The sequence below is a fragment of the Typha latifolia genome, chromosome 4, assembly GCF_019914945.1.
Source record: "Typha latifolia isolate L0001 chromosome 4, TyphaL0001v2, whole genome shotgun sequence".
Taxonomy (NCBI): domain Eukaryota; kingdom Viridiplantae; phylum Streptophyta; class Magnoliopsida; order Poales; family Typhaceae; genus Typha; species Typha latifolia.
Window position 1 is genome coordinate 2,064,950 of NC_133089.1, and position 18,036 is coordinate 2,082,985.

At 43.0% G+C, this 18,036-nt stretch overlaps 5 protein-coding genes and 1 pseudogene across 8 annotated transcripts; 1 reads left to right on the top strand and 5 right to left on the bottom strand.

Moving 5' to 3' along the window:
- Positions 1 to 50: 50 nt before the first annotated feature.
- On the bottom strand, positions 51 to 3,359 carry LOC140786314 (putative pentatricopeptide repeat-containing protein At1g77010, mitochondrial). Its single transcript, XM_073134638.1, has one exon. It carries the CDS (start codon positions 2,199 to 2,201, stop codon positions 150 to 152), a length of 2,052 nt encoding a protein of 683 aa, XP_072990739.1. The 5' UTR covers positions 2,202 to 3,359; the 3' UTR covers positions 51 to 149.
- A 127-nt stretch (positions 3,360 to 3,486) lies between these two features.
- On the bottom strand, positions 3,487 to 4,944 carry LOC140786316 (uncharacterized). Its single transcript, XM_073134640.1, has one exon. The coding sequence runs from the start codon at positions 4,688 to 4,690 to the stop codon at positions 3,683 to 3,685; it is 1,008 nt and encodes a 335-aa protein (XP_072990741.1). The 5' UTR covers positions 4,691 to 4,944; the 3' UTR covers positions 3,487 to 3,682.
- Positions 4,945 to 5,372: 428 nt separating this feature from the next.
- LOC140785591 (probable polygalacturonase) lies at positions 5,373 to 7,958 on the top strand. The gene is made up of 5 exons (XM_073133499.1): positions 5,373 to 5,962; positions 6,440 to 6,560; positions 6,761 to 6,935; positions 7,011 to 7,081; positions 7,160 to 7,958. The coding sequence occupies exons 1-5, from the start codon at positions 5,504 to 5,506 to the stop codon at positions 7,792 to 7,794; spliced, it is 1,461 nt and encodes a 486-aa protein (XP_072989600.1). The 5' UTR covers positions 5,373 to 5,503; the 3' UTR covers positions 7,795 to 7,958.
- Positions 7,959 to 8,093: 135 nt separating this feature from the next.
- LOC140785590 (putative clathrin assembly protein At1g03050) lies at positions 8,094 to 10,394 on the bottom strand. The gene is made up of 2 exons (XM_073133498.1): positions 9,552 to 10,394; positions 8,094 to 9,475 (listed from the first exon to the last, which is right to left on the bottom strand). The coding sequence occupies exons 1-2, from the start codon at positions 10,246 to 10,248 to the stop codon at positions 8,352 to 8,354; spliced, it is 1,821 nt and encodes a 606-aa protein (XP_072989599.1). The 5' UTR covers positions 10,249 to 10,394; the 3' UTR covers positions 8,094 to 8,351.
- A 461-nt stretch (positions 10,395 to 10,855) lies between these two features.
- Positions 10,856 to 15,743, bottom strand: LOC140785593 (NAC domain-containing protein 78). 4 transcript variants are annotated; one of them, XM_073133504.1, is made up of 7 exons: positions 15,606 to 15,743; positions 14,789 to 14,928; positions 14,467 to 14,651; positions 13,839 to 14,116; positions 12,364 to 12,696; positions 11,868 to 12,179; positions 10,856 to 11,745 (listed from the first exon to the last, which is right to left on the bottom strand). In XM_073133504.1, exons 3-7 carry the CDS (start codon positions 14,621 to 14,623, stop codon positions 11,659 to 11,661), a joined length of 1,167 nt encoding a protein of 388 aa, XP_072989605.1. In that variant the 5' UTR covers positions 14,624 to 14,651; positions 14,789 to 14,928; positions 15,606 to 15,743; the 3' UTR covers positions 10,856 to 11,658. The 4 variants fall into 4 exon arrangements, with proteins under 4 accessions (XP_072989605.1, XP_072989604.1, XP_072989602.1 ...); XM_073133503.1 differs by having other exon boundaries at positions 14,467 to 14,928; XM_073133501.1 differs by having other exon boundaries at positions 11,868 to 12,275; positions 14,467 to 14,928.
- A 75-nt stretch (positions 15,744 to 15,818) lies between these two features.
- Positions 15,819 to 17,947, bottom strand: LOC140785592 (GDP-L-galactose phosphorylase 1-like; annotated as a pseudogene).
- Between the last annotated feature and the right edge of the window lie 89 nt (positions 17,948 to 18,036).

The window sequence follows — 18,036 nt, forward strand, 5'->3', positions numbered from 1 at the left end:
ACTGATATTTAGTGAAATTTTCATCGGTGCACTACATTATTACATGCGTATAGTTTGAAAGCTCATTATACTTGCATAAGTTGTGAAATATTTATCAAGTGTTTCGGTAGGATGTCATTAGTGTTAATACATATGACGTAATGTCTTGTTCAGCTGTCAATCCAACTATATCCAGGATTCTTTGTAACCCTTCTCTCCTGCATCATTCCTCTAACTATTGCCGACTTCTCCCACTCCCCACGAGCAGCAAACACACTGGATAACTGCACGTAGGGGCCTGACTGCTTTGGATCAAGCTCTACAATTCTCTCCACCACCCTGCTCGCTAAAGGTCCATTCCCATGAGCTTTACAACCTCCAAGAACACAAGTCCACATGCTAACATCGGCCTTATATGGCATCTTATCAATGAAATCAATTGCTTCCTCAAGTCGACCGGCACGAACTAGCAAATCACCAATGCATGAGTAATGCTCGACGGTTGGATTAATGCCATAATCTTGCTTCATCCTGTGAAACCACTTCAATCCTTCTTCTACCAGCCCAGAATGGCAGCAACCAGAGAGGACACCAATAAAGGTCACCTCGTTCGGCTTCATGCCTGCATTTCTCATGGCGTGAAACAGTTCAAGCACTTCACTTCCATGTCCATTGGAAGCGTAGCCTACCAACATTGAGTTCCATGAAACTTCATCAGATTTCTTCGTGTCATCGAAAAGCCTGCGTGCATCGATGACATTGCCACTTTTGCAGTAGAGATCGATGAGCGAAGACGAGATGATGCGGTCAGACTGAAGGCCGAGAATTGTAGCAAGAGCAAATATCTGCTCACCAAAAGCAATTGAGCAGATGCTGGCACAAGCACTTATAGCACTGGCCAGGGCCACCTTGTCGAGCCAAAGGCCTAGGCTATGCATTTTAGAAAAGAGTTCCAATGCTTCAATTGCACATCCATTCTGGCTGAGTGCCACGATTATCGAATTCCATGAGATCAAACTCTTGCTTGGAATCATCTCGAAAACTTTTCTTGCTTCTTCTATTCTCCCACAGTTTGAATACACGTTAATCATCGAATTGAGCACAATTGTATCATGAACTTTGAGCTCGCTAAAAACCTTGCAAGCATATTCCCAAAGGCCAGATTTAGAGTAACAGTCTATTAGAGCACTTGCAACTATGACGTCCGCAAGAATGCCATGCTTTAAACCACAAGAATGCATCTGTTTGCCATACTGGAGCTTCCCAAGGAAAGCACAGGCACTAAGAACAGTGGCATATGTCGATGAATCCGGTACTACACCTGTTCTCCTCATCCGCACAAAGAGATCCAATGCTTCTTCTCCTCTATCATTAGAGAAATACCCATTGATCAAAGAATTCCACAAAACAACACTTGGCTTCTCTCTCCTATCAAACACACATCTACTGTCGATTAATCTTCCGCAACCCGCATAGCCTGAAATCAAAGCCGACAGTGAGAACTCATCCACCTCTGGCAGCTCATGCAGAACTCGATAGGCACTATCCACATCCCCACATTTCGAGTACATATCGACCAAAGTACTACCCAAAACAGAATCCAACTCTACACAACAAACGATGACACGTGCATGGATCTGCTTGCCGAATTCACAAACCATTTGGTCAGCGCAGGCACTCAGGACTGTTGCAAGCACAAAACCATCATTACATGGTGATGACGGTCCATTACATTGCGAACCTATCTGCTTAAACAAGAAGAAAGCATCGTTGATCTGGCGTCTACGGAGATGCCCATGAATGACAGCGTTGCAAGCGACAGCATCTTTTTCGGGCATCTTCTCGAGCAAATGCCGGGAATTCTCAAGGTCGCCAGACCTGACAAGAGCTGTAATAACGGCATTCCATGCGAAGGTGTTCCTCTGTGGCATAGAGTCGAACAATTGGAGAGCGTTGTTCAGATAACCTGATTTAAGATTGGCATCGAGAAGGGTGTTCCAAGAGAAGCAGTTTCGTTCGTGCATTCCGTTGAACAGGAGGAGGGCGTCGCTGAGGTCCGGGTTGCAGCGCGTATACATATGGAGAAGGCAGTTGGATACGAAGAGGGAAGAAGTGTGGCCGGACTTGAGGAGGATTTGGTGGAGCTGCTGGCCTTGTGAGATCCAACGGTGGGAAACGCATGATCGGAGGAAGCCGGTGCACTGACGGAGATCGACCGTCATGAGAGCCAGCGGTCATCGTTGCGAATGTGCATCAATCATAGATTCGCGAGTAAATATTTTCACATGTATCCAGAGATCCAATCCCTTGGAAGATTGGAAGATAATATATTTTTGTCTTAAACTCCAGGGCCAACATAAAACATTGCCGGATTTTTGTCTTAACTTTAAGATGTCGGTGCGTTTCCCTTATCATAATTTGTTTTTAAGTCCTTCGGGAGGTTATATCTTTTATTATTGGAATAATTACACACAGGCTTGGAACTATTGCTCATTCTCAAATAAGCCTCATCATTTATTTTCCCTCTTAATTAGCTACCATTTATCTTTATTTTAAGAAAAGAGAGAAAATTAGCTACCATTTATCTTTCAGTAATACCATCTTGGGCGGTAAGAGGTATTAGACAATTGAGGTGATTTAGTGTGTGTAAAAATTGGTTATAAATTTTATTATCTTTTGCAAAACTATAAGCTAAGAAAAGGAAAAGGTCAAAAGGGGTTCACTATTCAACCATATATTTCCTATCGATATCGTATGGAGTAGCATTTTCAAACTTGCACATCAATTTAAAAGTTTGACCCGTTTAATATTTATCAACCATGTAACACCAAACTGTGTCTAGGCCGACAAGGAAAGAGAAATGAATTAAGGAATCGACAAATTTGACCCATCTTGCAAGGAAAATAATAGGCAGGCTAAGGTTGGCCACCCTTGTTTAAAAACTATCTTCATATTCAAATTATGATAATATTTAGAGATAAATACATTTTATCCTCCAGTATTTATATCTAAAATTGATTTACCACAAAATTAATAAAACACGCTCAAATAATTAAAATACTTTTATCGTGTTTATTAGGTAAAATAGATAAAATTTTTATCTAATTTTTTTAACACATATTTATCTTGTTTTTAAATATGATATAATTATTAAACTTCATAAATTTTTTTTTAATTTGGATAGAAGAATTAATACTCTCATTTTAGTCGTAAGTAAATATTTTAGATTTTTTAAAATACATGAGAATAAAATAATTTGAGACATAAGTATGTAAGAATAAAATATATTTAGTCATAATATTTAAAAGCATATATCCTTCTATTGCATACTAATGTTTATACCATCACAAAATATTATGTAAGCAATTTACATATAACCAATTCCCGATAATAAAAAATAATAAATGCACTCAATTTCAGATGAAAGATAAGTTTCAACATTAGCAACTTTGGACGTTACTTCTACCGATCAGAGTAAGACTCATCATCTCTACCTAGAGATGTTGCTTTGCAACGAAGACAAGATTCAAATAAATAATTATCAATAATTCATCCACTCCACCAAAGGGTTAAAAATTAAAAAAAAAAAGGAGTAAAATTTTAATTTAATACAAATACACAAATATTTTCTTCTTCTACAACCCTTATTAATCCATCGCATAATAATCCAAAAGGAAACGTAGAATTAAAACCCGTGTAAGTATCAAACGTGGAATTGCTCCAATTGCACATCCTTGGACTTTAATGGGACGTATTCCCCCAAATATACCTCCAAATGATCCGCTAAATTACCCTTATCGATGCTCTCGTGGTGATGCGACTTGCACACGAAGTACACCACCGACTGCACTACGAGCGCAAGCAACACCACGGCGCACAATAGCACCAGCATCACCAGGGCCCACCCTAACCTACCCCCGGCGCCGAAGCCTCTTCCTTCGGAGACCAGCTTCCGGAAACCCACTTCCACACCAACGAAGCAAAGGTTAAGCTTAACGAAGATAGCGGCGGCGGTCCAGAACTTACCTTTGATGAGGGCTTTGCTCTTGCCCATGGCGTCGAAGCCCTTGGAGTCTTCGAGGACGGAGACGACGCTGGCCAGGTGCCAGACGACGCTGACGTAGACGAGGCCGGCGAGGTAGGGGAGGAAGAGGAGGATAAAGACGACCCCGGCGGAGGAGGGATATTGGTCGACGAAGGGGAGGACCGCGATGAGGATGAGAGCGATGGAGACGAAGTTGTAGGCGAAGAGGAAGAGGAAGGCGGCGAGGAAGGTGACGAGGAGGCGGCGCCAGACCTTGGGGACGACGGAGAGGACGCGGGGGAAGGAGAGGCCGTCCTTGGCGGAGTAGACGGAGGCGACGGTGAAGACGACAGCGGCGGTGGAGAGGAGGGAGAAGACGAGGAGGGCGATGAGGTAGAAGGCCTTGAAGAGGAGGAGAGAAGCCCAATCGGAGAAGAGGCGGGAGAGGATGTGAGACTCGGCGGGGGAGCCAGGAGTGGCGCTATCAAGGGCGGAGTCGTCGGAGTCGATGGAGGAGAAGAGGTAGTAGGAGACGTGGATGTGGGCGAGGAAGAGGAAGGAGAGGGGGAAGACGAAGGCGGCGGCGATCTTAGAGAAGAGAGGCCGCCATGAGACGAGGAGCTTCAACGATTCGCGGTAGATGCCGAAGAGGGAGAGGAATTGGAGCTCCTCCGGTTCGCAATCCATAGCGGATTAGGGTTTCGATTAACTTTCGCGAGATTGGAATAGGGGAAAAGGGGGGAAGGAAGGCGATAATATATGAGCAGCAGAGAGAACTCGGAATTTGGTGATGAGGATGGTGGACTTTGCGGTTACGTCTTTGCCCTTGATCTGCTACTAAACTACAATTTACCCCTTCTGTGTAAATCTCTCATCAAAGATGACTGTAATAAACTCGCATATATATATCTCAACTAAAACGTGGATCCCGGATTTTAGATCTATTTTAGTTATTATCGGTCATATCAAAGTTCAAAATTGGACCCCAACGCTCCAAACAAAAGAGTGGCATTTTGGTAATTCTGTCATTCTCGTGAGTCCTCTTACTTCCAAGCTTTTAATAATATTCTACAAGGTGGCTATCATCAGGAAATTAATTTCTTCGCCGGTTCTTGGAAGTCGATGGTTGGAACTCGGAAGTTTCCATACCGATGACCGAGTCATCCTATACGGAATATTCTGCAACACGTTGGTCCTCCTTACTTTCCTCCTAACATCATCAAAGGAGTTCGATTAGAAGCTTTAATATTGACGTGTTTAATCGTGAAACGGATATATCTAATTTATTTTTACAATCTGATAATGGAATTCGAATCACAATAACTAAAGCAGCATCTTCCGTTACCCTTTATTCGCTTAATCATAAGTCATCATAATGGCCAATCATATGCAATCCTAGAACGAAACATACTTCGAGGAACAGGATATATAACTTGATGAGATTTCTCTCTCTCTCTCTCTCTCTCTCTCTCTCTCTCTCTCACGGGTTAGAATTAGGACATGGATGCCGAAGAGAAGCCACGGCTTCTCACCAAGAAGACATGGGTGGCCCTTGCAAGGCCTTCATGGGCTATAGTTGTATTTATAGCTCTTACACTTTTAGCTCTGTCATGGATCCAGACAACCCCATCCGGTCCGGCGGGTCTCGTTAACTGGCCCCTGTCAGCTTCTGATGACGCCAGTATCGGTTCGGTGGACCCGAGAAGCTGCTCGGGATTCTACCAGCCGGGCCGGCCGAGGAGGGTGTTTTCGTCTATCGACGAATTTGGCGGCGTTGGGGACGGGACGACGTCGAACACCGGGGCGTTTCGCAAGGCAGTCGAGCACCTCAAAGCGTTCAGCGATGACGGCGGTTCGCAGCTCGTCGTCCCGACGGGAAGGTGGCTCACCGGAAGCTTTAACCTCACCAGCAATTTCACCCTTTTCTTGGAACAGGGTGCTGTCATTCTGGGTTCACAGGTTAGTACTGAATATTACACTCAGCCTATGTAACAGTTATTCTGGGTTCAATAACATCTTTTGGAGAATAAGTTCTAGGTGTATATTGAGAATTCTTATCTGAATTCAGTGAGATTTCTTCAATTTTATTGTTCTTTATCATTAATGAAATTGGGGATGTATTGGCAAGCTATTATTTGTTTAACTTCCATCATATTTAGGATAGCCCATGTGATGCTATTAATTCAATATTATCAACAATTTTCTTGTTGACTCTACATTACAGAGTCATGCAAGGAATAGTAAGTGAAACAGAATAGCATATTTGGTGACCCAAGAAGTATAATTTGGAGCTAGTAGCTTCAAGAAACTTATAATACAAAGATGATAGGCAAGCTGAGACTTATTATTATTATTATTTTGAAATATTATTCACCTACTGATCATAGAGTAAGAACAAATGAACTTTAAATTACTGAGTTGGGTTGGAGTGTGTAGGATCCAGAGGAGTGGCCTTTGGTGGAGCCTTTGCCATCCTATGGGCGTGGAAGAGAGCGGTCAGGAGCACGCCACATTAGCCTCATCCATGGAGACGGCCTCACTGATGTCGTTATAACTGGTATGTCAACTTCCAATTGATCAATGAACATATAGTTCATCTACTTCCATCAAGAAAGTTCATACAAGATTGGTTTAATGGAAGCAAGACTAGTGAGCTAATTGCTGCCTCTCAAGCTTGAAATTCCAGCAAAGCAGAGTAGAAGAAGATTAGGAATTTGACATTGATTAAATCAGGAGAACTTGTCTTCTTGCTTGCAGGGAATAATGGGAGCATAGATGGGCAAGGGAGGATGTGGTGGGAGCTGTGGTGGAATAGAACTCTAATGAACACAAGGGGACACCTCCTTGAATTGATGAACTCAAACAACATCCTCATCTCAAACCTCACTTTCCTCAACTCTCCATTTTGGACAATCCATCCAGTCTACTGCAGGTCAAGACTCTTTATCTTTTTATTCCCTTGATTTCCCTCTGAAACTGAACGACAAATCCTTTCTTCTATTATCAGCAATGTAGTGATAAGGAATGTAACAATACTAGCTCCTTTTCACTCTCCAAACACTGATGGTATTGATCCAGGTTTGTGCTCTCAACCATTGCATTCTTTCAGTTAGCTCCTTCTCAAGAATTACATCTTCAATTTCACGATATGAACAGATTCAAGCTCTGATGTTTGCATTGAAGATTGCTACGTCGAAAGCGGAGACGATCTGGTTGCAGTAAAGAGTGGCTGGGACCAGTATGGGATCACAACAGCTCGTCCTAGCTCAAACATCATTGTGCAAAGGATCTCTGGTTCAACTCCTACATGCTCAGGAATTGGATTTGGAAGTGAGATGTCTGGTGGCATATCCAACATAGTAGTTCGAGACCTTCATGTCTGGAATTCAGCATCAGCAGTGAGACTTAAAACTGACAAAGGGAGGGGAGGATTTATAACTAACATCACTGTAGCTAACGTTACAATTGACAATGTTAAGATTCCGATAGTATTTAGTCGAGGCGCGAATGATCATCCGGATGAAGGTTATGATCCAAACGCTCTTCCTAGAGTCAGTAAAGTTTACATCAGCAATGTTTTTGGGCTGAATGTAAATCGCGCACCGGTTTTAGAGGGAATTAAGGGTGCAATGTATGAAGAGATATGCATCAGGAATGTCAGTTTCAGAGGGATAAAACCTCAAGATAGATGGCACTGCGAGTTTGTTGTAGGAGAGACACATGGAGTTTTTCCAGAACCATGTGAACAGCTTAAGTGCAATGGTTCTTCATCTTGTTGCAGGCACTGGTAAGCTATAGATAGTATTTGGGTTCTTTTGGTCCTCTGCACGGGATTAGTCTGAACCAGTCTTTGTTTCCTTTTTTTTTTTTTTTCTTTTTACTTCAAAAGATGGAATATAGATTGGTGGCATGTAAAAGAGGAAAGTCAATGTAAAATAGATATTCCTTTATTCAATCAGTGTCCTTTATTCTTTTATTCATTGATAAATTTGGAGAAGAAGAATAAGGCAAGATGAATCAGGTGCTGTGGGCCTGTGGCTCACTTGTGATAATCACTAGATCTTCAGAAGAAGAAAGAGCAAACATGCTGTACTCCAACCAATATGTTCTTTGATTAATTTCACACTCCAACCAATATTGGACAAACACTTTACATTGATTCAATTAAAAAAAATAATAATAATTGAACAGTCGAATATACAAACTAATATAAGCAAGAGAACACCCTGTTTCCATGTTCTGAGACACAGAATCTAACCATCTCTCACATTACACATCACATACCTTGGTATCCAACACCAAGCACTACAGAGCCTCATAGCATGCATCTTCTACATATCCAATACTTTCAATACATCCTATTATATCCTCCCATATAGTAACCACCGTACTGCTGTTGTTGCTGCTGCTGCTGCTGTTGGAGGTTAGCCAAGCTCATCTGCCCCTGCATCCCATCCCTGGCATAATGCTGCCACATCATCTGCTCCTCCGTCAAAAGCTTCTGCTTCTTCTCCATATCCGACATTTGCACGTACGCCGGTGCCGGCACCGCTAACGACGCGGCGAACGGGTCTCCCCCAATTACGCTGCCGCCGCTTACCGGCGGGGCGGGCAATGCCAGCATCGCCGCCGTCGTTGGTGCTCTGACCGCCACGCTACTCGCGCTTCCGACGTATCCAGCTGTAGCGGCTGCTGCCGCACCGGTGTGCGCCTGGTCGTACATCCCGTCCAAGACCATCATGTCGAGCCCGCCGCCGAGGGCCGCCTTCTGGTTCGCCAACCCGCTCGCCGACTGCACCAGCGCCGTCTCCCAGTCGCCCCCCGCCGCTAACTCGTCGAACGCCTCCCATTTGGGAGCCGCCTCAGCCGTGACCCCGTCGTCGGACAACGCCAGCGCCAACTTATCACCATGCTCTTGGCCGCTCATCACGTCCTCCTCCAAGTTAAAAAGATCGACCTCTTCGTCTCCTTTCATATCCTTACCAGCAATGTTATCATCATCCTTGTTTGCCTGTACCAATACATTTTCTTGGGTTTGCTCAGGTTGCTCCGGTAGCGGCGCGGGAAGGGCTTTGATACTAGACACATCCTCGTCGTCGCCGTGTTCTCTTTCCTCTTCTTCTTCGGGCATTGTGGGGTCGGGGGGGAGGTGCTGTTTCTTGGAGGACTTATCGCGGATGAAGTCGTCCATCAGGTCGAGCTTGCGAGGGGTGATGTGCTCGATGTCGGGGAACTCGGAGGCGCGGCAGATGCCGGAGGACTTGCAGAGGGAGAAGAAGGCCTCGAGTTCCTCGAGCTGCTTCGCGACGCGGGAGAAGAGGTCGTGGACGCGGACGCAGTCCGCCACGTCGAGGTCGGTGAAGCGATCGATGAACACAGACATCAGCTCCGTCATGTCGAAGTAAAGCTGGAAGCTTTCTTTCACCAATGGGTACAGCGCCACCGCCACGATCCGGTTCGCCTTCGCCGCCCCTGCGCAATTGAGCATTTTAGTCCCTTTTTGCGCTTTTTATAAATTAGCACCTAATTTTGGGGAAAATAAATTTACCTGTGGGACGGCAGGCGAGGAACCTTTCTAACAGATACTGTAGGTGCTGCATTTTAACAAACATCTTCTCGGTTTTCATCTCCCTCACCGGCGTCGTCGTCTCCCTCACCGGCGTCACCGGCCCCTTCGACGACACCACAACCATTGTTCCGACCGATTCGGTATCCTCCTCATCCTCCTCCGCATCGTGGAAACTAACCCTGCTATCCCCCCTCCTCCCCCTCTTTCCCCGCATCCTATGCGCCAACCTCTCGTCCAAGTACATCGCATACGTCCTCACGAACGCCGAGAAGTCCCAGGCGTCGGAGCACGACGTGTCCCTGAAGTCCGACATGTTCAGCATCCGCGTGCCCCGCCGAGTGGCGAAGAAGACCTCCTGCTCGTACGCCGGATCGCCGTCGAGGAGAAGACGGTGGACGAGGATTAGGGTCTTGAGGGCGACGGCCCAGGAACGGGTCTTCCCGAGGCGGCGAGAGAGGGAGGAGACGCAGGAGCTGACGTTGGCGCGGGAGTAGCACGTAAGGGAAAGGATCTCGCGGATGTGCTTGTCCTCGGCGGGGAACTCGTCGTGTCGGGTGGCCTTGACGATGGCGACGTCGAGGTCGGAGGTGGTGTTGCTGTTGGTGACCTTGGCGAGCCCGATGCTCGTCTGGTCCTTGACCGCGCCGAGGGCTTTACGGATCGTGCTCGGCGCCATGGGTGGGGTAGTGGGAAGGGGAGATAATGCCTGTGCCTGTCTTCTTCTCTCTACCTCTGGGTCTCGTTATGCTATGTCTGGCTGTCTGGAAAATGTTTGAGGTAATGTGTGGATGAAACCGGAGGGAAGCCGAGAACGTAGGAGAGATGGTGTCCCTTATAAAGGTCGTTTGACCAAGTTCTTGTCTTGGGGGAACTTTTTCTTTTTCTCTCTCCTAGACGGAGCTTTAGTTGGATCCGGGAATGCTTAAAGAGTTAAATGGGCGAGTGGACACGTACAAATATACTGTTGCAAAGGCTCTGCATGAAATGAAATCTCACGTTACTTTCCCTGATAAAGAACCAAATATGATACTAGGACAGTACTCTCCCTGAAGATCTTGAGGAACATCTAACTAACAACCATAAAAGATATCACCAGGCCAGCTGTACTTGTTCATACAACGACATTATGCTAAATCAGAACATACATTGGGTGATAAATTCTACTTTAGGATTTCCAACGCATGTCAGAAGAACCATTAAAATGAAGTCTCGAGCAGCATATTGTTGCCAACTCATAGTACCGCCACGAATGAGTTGGTTATTTAGAACAGAGACAATGGGTGTAAGATAGTAAGTTATGATATCCAACATTGCATGGAATATTCGAGGCATAAAACTAGTTTTGCCAATAACAAGATAACACAGAAAGTACACTTGCTAAAGGATAAGACAATTTGATCGGCTTCCCGGTCTCCTAAATTTGTTGTCCTGAGCAAAGCTGAGACGTAAGGTATAGAACATAAATACGAGCCCGAGGTAGATAAATCATTTGGAAACCGCAGTAGACTGGAATCAGAAACACATGCTAAATAAATGGTCGATCCTTCTTATCTGGTAGAGCCTGCAAATCTCGGACTCGACTTGAAAAGAATCTGCACAAGTACGAAAAATGACACCATCCAATGGGCAAGAGCTTTTTGCTGCAGAAACAGAGGAAGAATCTGATAAATAATGAGACCGCTATCAAACTTAACTTCAGACAAAGCACAAGCCTGACAAGGCTGATACCCAACCCCGCCAGTTCATGAACACAGCTTGACCAACTATAAACTTCGGTTGCAATCTCTTAAACAACCACTTAGAAGGAGGTTCTGGTGTCAATTTATTTCCAACTGCAAGAGCAAAAGTCTAGGAGGTGTAGATCAATGTAAATGCCTTCCCAATAATAGTGGGCTACCATGTTCAGTCATTCAAACTTGCATTAAAAGAAAGATAATAAAAGTAAAGTGATTGGTAGAGCTCAGTATCTGGGACATTCTGAATTTAATGTACTTAATCTTCCTTCCCAGCTATATCATCAGCATGTAATCAAATCAATAGTAATGATTAAATCAGAGTAACAGGAGGCTAGTAAAACTGCTTCCGGCTAATTCTCACAGGAATATGTATGAATATCATCAGCCCAAAAAGAGGGGTTAGCAAGGTGACCCACAGATCTTCCGAAACCTTGTTCCTGAGACATCAAACATTAAGGAATGATTAAATCAACCATCAAAGGGAAGACAGAAAGCTTATTATGAGTTTCGTAGAAAATAAAGCAGAAAAAGAGCAAAGAAAAGAAACATAAATCTGTACCTCCACAAAAAAGGTTGATTGATCATCAAGAATATTTGGTCTTATAGAAAGAGTGTCTTTGTCGATGGAAGCAGTATTAAGCACATCATTAATACCAAAATTTGGACAGTCCATCTTATTGTGCTGAAGTGAATGCTGGGCAAATAAATTATCTGGTATTGGCAGTTCACACCGCTCTTTCTCTCCCAGCAAATCAAGATCATTCAGTTCTACATATTGTTCCCTTCCAAGTTCCAGGAGCATAGGCTGAAAATCATATTTGCTTTCTATGTTGCCAGAGTTGTACAAATTGTCCATTATATTCCGTCCTACCTGATCAGTGAGAACATCTAGTTCATTGTTTAACCCCAAAGTATCCACACCAAAGACTACATTATTATTTTCATGAACAGGCATTAAATCAGGAAGCTGCAAGGAACCCATTGAAAAAGTCATATACTCCAAAAAATGATGCATTTAACACAAAACATTTAGCAATACTTAGAGACTGGTCTACCTCTCCATTCATATTTCCTGGATAATGTGGAGAATCATTCAAAGAGCTCATCAATTCCTCTAACAATATTCCTCCATCAGCAGAAGGAAAAGCAGACGTGGAAGACATCTCACCACCACCACCACAAGCAACAGATTGTTGACAAACATGTTCCAACTGGGTGCTATTATCTAATAATCCAGAAGAACGAGAACACATAACAGGTAAAGGATCCACTTGTTCAGTAGTTATGTCATCTTCCCAGTCCTCTTCACTAAATGGAGCTCCATATTGTTCCCCTATTTTAGGACCTGGACCGCTTTTCTGAAAAATTTTACATAGCACATATGCATCCTGCAACATGGTGAAGAAAAAGAGTTTCAACCTACTGATGATTAATAAATTCAGTTGGAGTTAATCAACTATTCGAATTTCAGAAAAAACCAAACTAACTGAAGAGAAATATACTGATTGTGTGTAAAGAAATTAGTGTTCATGTTAAATGTAATATACTTTGAAAGGAGAATTTTAGGAAGGCTTTTAGTTGGTGCACTCTGCAATGATATTCAGTCAAAGCAAGGAAATGCCATATTAGTTGGTGCATTATTAAAAATTAGGCTCAAGGCATTTAAATTGAAGAGGGAAAACCAAGAATAACATAATAACTCTGCTAGTCAAACCTATATACAGCTGCATATGCAATGGAAGCATATAAGGGAAGTACTAAATCGTGAACACCATAATTAAATGAGTAGATTCTTCAACGTCCTAAGAAATCATATAAATATGAGAGAATATGATATGCAATGAAACCAGCACTGGCTGCATAGTGAAAAGAAGAAAGTTGTACACCACTATATTAGATAAGATAGCAAGCATTACATTCACTCCTTGATTTAGAATAGAATTAAGGAATTAACAAAGAAATATATACAGAAGCAGATTGATTAGCACAAACACTGCCTTCTGAAAGCAATCTCTACAACTTTAGGTAGCTATGATATCCTAGATGCTTACACTTGAGTTTCTATGAAGCAAATAAATTCTCAAGATCCTAGCCCACCATAATTGCAGTTGCATATAGCAAAGCTATTCTATAAGCCTCCTTTCATCTCAGGAATAACTTTTTTTATTCTGGAATACAACTCTTTATTCTAAAATACAACTAAACATCATAATAATTTTATTCAAAAACACAAATATTATTCATTAAAAAAATACATCTTATACAACACACTAACTAAGTTACTAATTTGCCATTGCTATTTATGTCATCAAACTATTTTATATTAAATCAAAAGGTATTTATGATAATTTTATAAAAAACAAAATATTTTTTCTCATCTATTCTTTTACTTTATATCACATCAAAAGTAATTATACAAATAATTACTCCTAAAATAAAGATGTCATTTTGAGAAAAATAAATAAGAATATCTATTCTAAAATTGGTCTTATTTCTAAAACAAATGAGGCCTAAAGGAAGCAGTCTTTACCTGTTGAATTCCAGCAGCAACCAGCTCATTGTCTTCTAGCCTGAACTCATGCATCACCCAATCAGTTCTATCACCTCTTGGAGCCTTGCCTAAATGAAAAATTAAAGTCTTTTTCATTCCAACAGTACGAGAGTTATAAACAATCGGTCTGTCCTTTCCAGTAGTCTTCCAATAACCAATCTTAGTAGCACGGTTTGTTCTCAGCCCATTAGCATATTTTTTATCTCGCGGGCAAAAGAAGTACCATTCAAGATCTTTATTTCGCAGGCAAGATTTATCTGCACAAGATCAAAGAGAAAATGTGATGAGAAAGTGAGAAGAAAAGGAAGCTACAGCTTGAAAGGAGTGGCCAGCAAAAACACATCTTCGATTGATCAAGACTCAAGGGGTATTTCAAGTAAAAGAAAGGATTAATACTTCATGGGATAACTTGGAAAAATGCTAACAAGAATGTCTGAATTTCATCACCAAGTGCTACTTGTGATGTGCTCTCCTGAATAAAATTCAGAGGAAGAAAAGGAGATAATTTCAAGTTAATCAAGCACTAAGTACTAACCAAGTAAACCATACTATTCAGTTAATGGGGAAATGCCACTATTAGGAGTAAAAAGGGTATAATTGAAGTTACCTTGAAGATCCCAAGGAGCAAACTTGTATAGCTCAATCACCGAAATAACATCAACACGAAATGGCTTTCCCATGACCATTCTCTTCAGGTAGTACAAAATGAGCTCAACATCAGTTGGATGAAACCGAAAGCCAGGAGGAAGGTATGTCTTGGCCATCGTTGAGTGAGCTATCTTGTCTATAATACTAAAATGAGATCCAAAAGTCTTAGTTCAACAGCAAGAAAAAATTTCAGAAATTAAAATCAGAATAATCCTCGATGTTAAAAGAACCACGGCGTCTATAAGCTTATAATGGGAAATATTAAGCCCACTGTCACGAACCCTTTGATATCTATCAAGTCCAGTGCCGAAACAACAGAGAACACCACAACCGACTACGGCATATGAACCAAAAGTGACACCAAAGAGACTGAGAACAATCCTTTCTGATCTCAAAAGACATCTGAGGGGCAAATACAATCCTGTATAAAAAAATGGGCAAATTACAAAAAGTTCACCTTACGATTACTGTAATAAGTCAAGAACTTAACAAGACAAGCATTTTACTACCGTGATAAATCAAGAACTAAACAAATGAAATATCAAACTTCCAAGAATGATGAATTGATGAAATGTTATCCGATAAACAAATTTCAAGAGAACAATTAACAATGAACTTCTTAAGCATACAGCACATAGAAGATATCAAGGAGGACACAAAAGGCAGTTGGTTACTGATAGGATCAAAAGGAGCTCAAATTACACCAGCACCGGTTTTACATAAAAGCTTGAAGATCTCTAAAAGCATTAGAGCTCAAGAAGCTCAAATAATAACTTACAACAGGCTAACATTAACTCTCCAGTACTAATTAATGATGCTGCAAGTCCCAATTTCATAATCTAGATCCAAATAAACACTTCATAACAACACCAAGTCAAAATATTCTAGCATTTAAGATAACCTCATCGTGGTGAATCGGGGATTCCCAATCTGCCCTCAAACATAAATAGAGAAATCAAAACCTAATTCGCATCCTAAACACCTAGAACACTGATGAACGATTCGAGATTCGATCGATCGGGCACACAAAGATAAATAAGAGATCGCGGAGAGAGGGAAGGCAGATGACATCGAGAGCTAGGGGTTTCGAGAACTTACGAGGGGAGGGCGAGGACGATGGGGATCAGATCACTCCGCCGTGGTCTTATGTGGGCGAGGAGGATAAAAGGAAAGAACGCGTTGAAATAGTATTATATATTTGAAAGGGGGGTACGAGAGAGCTTCTCTCGCACTCCTCGTACTCTGATTGGCTGGGGTTTAGTAAGACGGGTCGAATTTTTCTTTAGTAGGGTTTAGAGATGAAACCGGGTATGATATGGATCCGATAGTGGAAATTTTGTTTAACACATTACAAGAGTGCTACAGCACAAAGTTTAGCTAGCCTAACTAACTAAAGCTTCAAAACAGCCTTCTCGCACATGAGTAGAAAGAGATGGAAGAGCCTGGGAGATCGATATATTTATTCTCATGGTTTGTATCACCATCTAGATCTACCGCCTCATTCAACTCCGCAAGGTCTGTAGCATCAAATATGTAGGCCTTCACTTCTTCAAACCTCTTGTCGGAGAGGGACGCCTCTGCCAAGAGCCTCCGAGCGTACGACTCTTCGTAGTTCTCCTCCTTTCGCTTCAGCACGATGTGGCCACTGATCTCGCACGACACGGGGTTCACCAGAGTGTCCAGCAGCTCCTGGCTCACTTCTCCGAGAGCATGCTTCTCGGCGTAGCACTCCAAATAGCCGGAAAGCGATGCATTAGACTATAATCGGAGAAGTTGATATACATATACATATATATATATATATATATATATATATATATAGGAAGTTCGGTACAATATTTACCTGGGGGAAGAGAAATATCCGCCTGGCAGAGTCGGAAATCAGAACGTTGAACGGAATGTTACTCTCTTGCAGGCAAATGCAGGAGTTAGCTACCACATCTGACAATTCCATCAAGTCGTTGCCACCCTCAAATACCAGTCCATGCACAGGATAGTCAGACAAGTCCGAGACTTTAACACCACATTCTCTAGTACCCTTCGTGCGTATCCTCCTTGTACCGGAAATGGCATCGTCAAGTAGTAAGCCTGCAATACAAAAGGAGGTGTCACCAGGCCAATGCAATGAGATGAGTTGAGGTCCTAAACAAGCTTTATAGGTAAAGAACATCAAATATTTGTACCTGGAAATGTAGGTGGTTGATGGTGGCAAAGGCACCCAAGCTGTTATAACCCACTCTGAAGTAAGGGCTCCCTGCCTCAGCTGCCATGCGAAGTGCTAGCGAAAAGCTCTCTCCATCAATCCTCTGAGGCAAACATTCGAGCACCTGGGGGACCAATAGGGCATGACCGTACTCTATAGGACTCACCTGTACCAATGCAAAACGTGCATCATAAGTAAACAAAATCATGCGACATTTCTGATCACATATTTGTTCCTTCTTCTTACATTGATAGCTACTACATTCGCAGAGTTAATTCCATCGACAGGGGCGCGGGCCCGGGCGCTCTCTGAGAAGCAAGACTGGCTACTGTTGCCGGCCTCGAAGCGGAAGAGCACCTCCTCCTGCTCTATCTTTGTGAAATTAAACTTGTCCGGATCAAAGGGCTGGAGGACGCGGTCGACACGGAACTCGGTGGGCCTCTTTCTCAGATGTCGACCCTCGTTCAACTGCGCAATGAAGCCGTTCTTCCCAGGGATCACCTTGGTCTCATACGCCGTCACGTCGTACCGGGACAGCCCCTGGCTCATCCGATCTTCCCACTGCCAGCGCACTAACTCATCCAATCAAACAAAATTCAACACAAAGTTCATGCAAACTTCAGAGGCGGAGCGAGGTGAAATTAGAAGAGAGTACGAGGCAATAATGCAGCGCCTTTCAGAAAATGAAATTTCGAACGACAAGTATTGTTCTATTACATTTTTATCATCAGCAATTGATACCAGTAAAATTCCATGGTTTACATTTTACTCAATCAACAAGTACCTGACAGAGCAACAAATCATTAAGGAAGAAAGATCTTGAGGAGGGATCGCTGCTGTTGGGGATTGTTGAATCGCGCTTGTAAGCATAAAGGGGAAGTTTTGACTCTGCAAGCATAACAAAATCGTTAAATACCAGCGTGCCCACAAAAGGAATTACTCAAATTCATCTAAATTTCACCGAAAACAAGAATTCAGGCTGATGGGTTACACTTACCAGGCAAGCAGCAAGGGCCAAGGTAGCTGCGTTCGCAGCCGAGCGGCTTCGCGGAGTCATCCACCTGGTAGTTGGAGACCACCGTCGGCACTCTCTTAATGGTAAGCATCTCTAGAGAGTTGGTATGAATAGATCAGGAGAGGAAGGAGAAGAAGGGGATCTTGACGGCGAATCGCCCGGGGAGATCTCTACTTCGATGGAAACGTAGCTCCGATTTGGTAGTATTTCTCCTCTCTCCTCTCTCCCTGGCAAAAGCATAGGAAAGGAGCGCATACTAATAATATATAGGGAGGAGAGAGAGTAGGGACGGGGGTTGGAGTTGGGATTCC

What these genes read in the sequence shown, in the direction of transcription:
- LOC140785590 (XM_073133498.1), bottom strand. Translation starts at nt 10,248, where the DNA reads ATGGCGCCGAGCACGATCCGTAAAGCCCTCGGCGCGGTCAAGGACCAG. An exon ending in CCTCGCCTGCCGTCCCACAG is followed by an intron (nt 9,476 to 9,551) that starts GTAAATTTATTT and finishes TCAATTGCGCAG; the next exon opens with GGGCGGCGAAGGCGAACCGG.
- LOC140786316 (XM_073134640.1), bottom strand. Translation starts at nt 4,690, where the DNA reads ATGGATTGCGAACCGGAGGAGCTCCAATTCCTCTCCCTCTTCGGCATC.
- LOC140786314 (XM_073134638.1), bottom strand. Translation starts at nt 2,201, where the DNA reads ATGACGGTCGATCTCCGTCAGTGCACCGGCTTCCTCCGATCATGCGTT.
- LOC140785591 (XM_073133499.1), top strand. Translation starts at nt 5,504, where the DNA reads ATGGATGCCGAAGAGAAGCCACGGCTTCTCACCAAGAAGACATGGGTG. An exon ending in CACTGATGTCGTTATAACTG is followed by an intron (nt 6,561 to 6,760) that starts GTATGTCAACTT and finishes TCTTGCTTGCAG; the next exon opens with GGAATAATGGGAGCATAGAT. An exon ending in ATCCATCCAGTCTACTGCAG is followed by an intron (nt 6,936 to 7,010) that starts GTCAAGACTCTT and finishes TTCTATTATCAG; the next exon opens with CAATGTAGTGATAAGGAATG.
- LOC140785593 (XM_073133501.1), bottom strand. Translation starts at nt 14,623, where the DNA reads ATGGCCAAGACATACCTTCCTCCTGGCTTTCGGTTTCATCCAACTGAT. An exon ending in TTGCTGCTGGAATTCAACAG is followed by an intron (nt 12,697 to 13,838) that starts GTAAAGACTGCT and finishes ACCATGTTGCAG; the next exon opens with GATGCATATGTGCTATGTAA. An exon ending in AATCAACCTTTTTTGTGGAG is followed by an intron (nt 11,746 to 11,867) that starts GTACAGATTTAT and finishes TTGATGTCTCAG; the next exon opens with GAACAAGGTTTCGGAAGATC.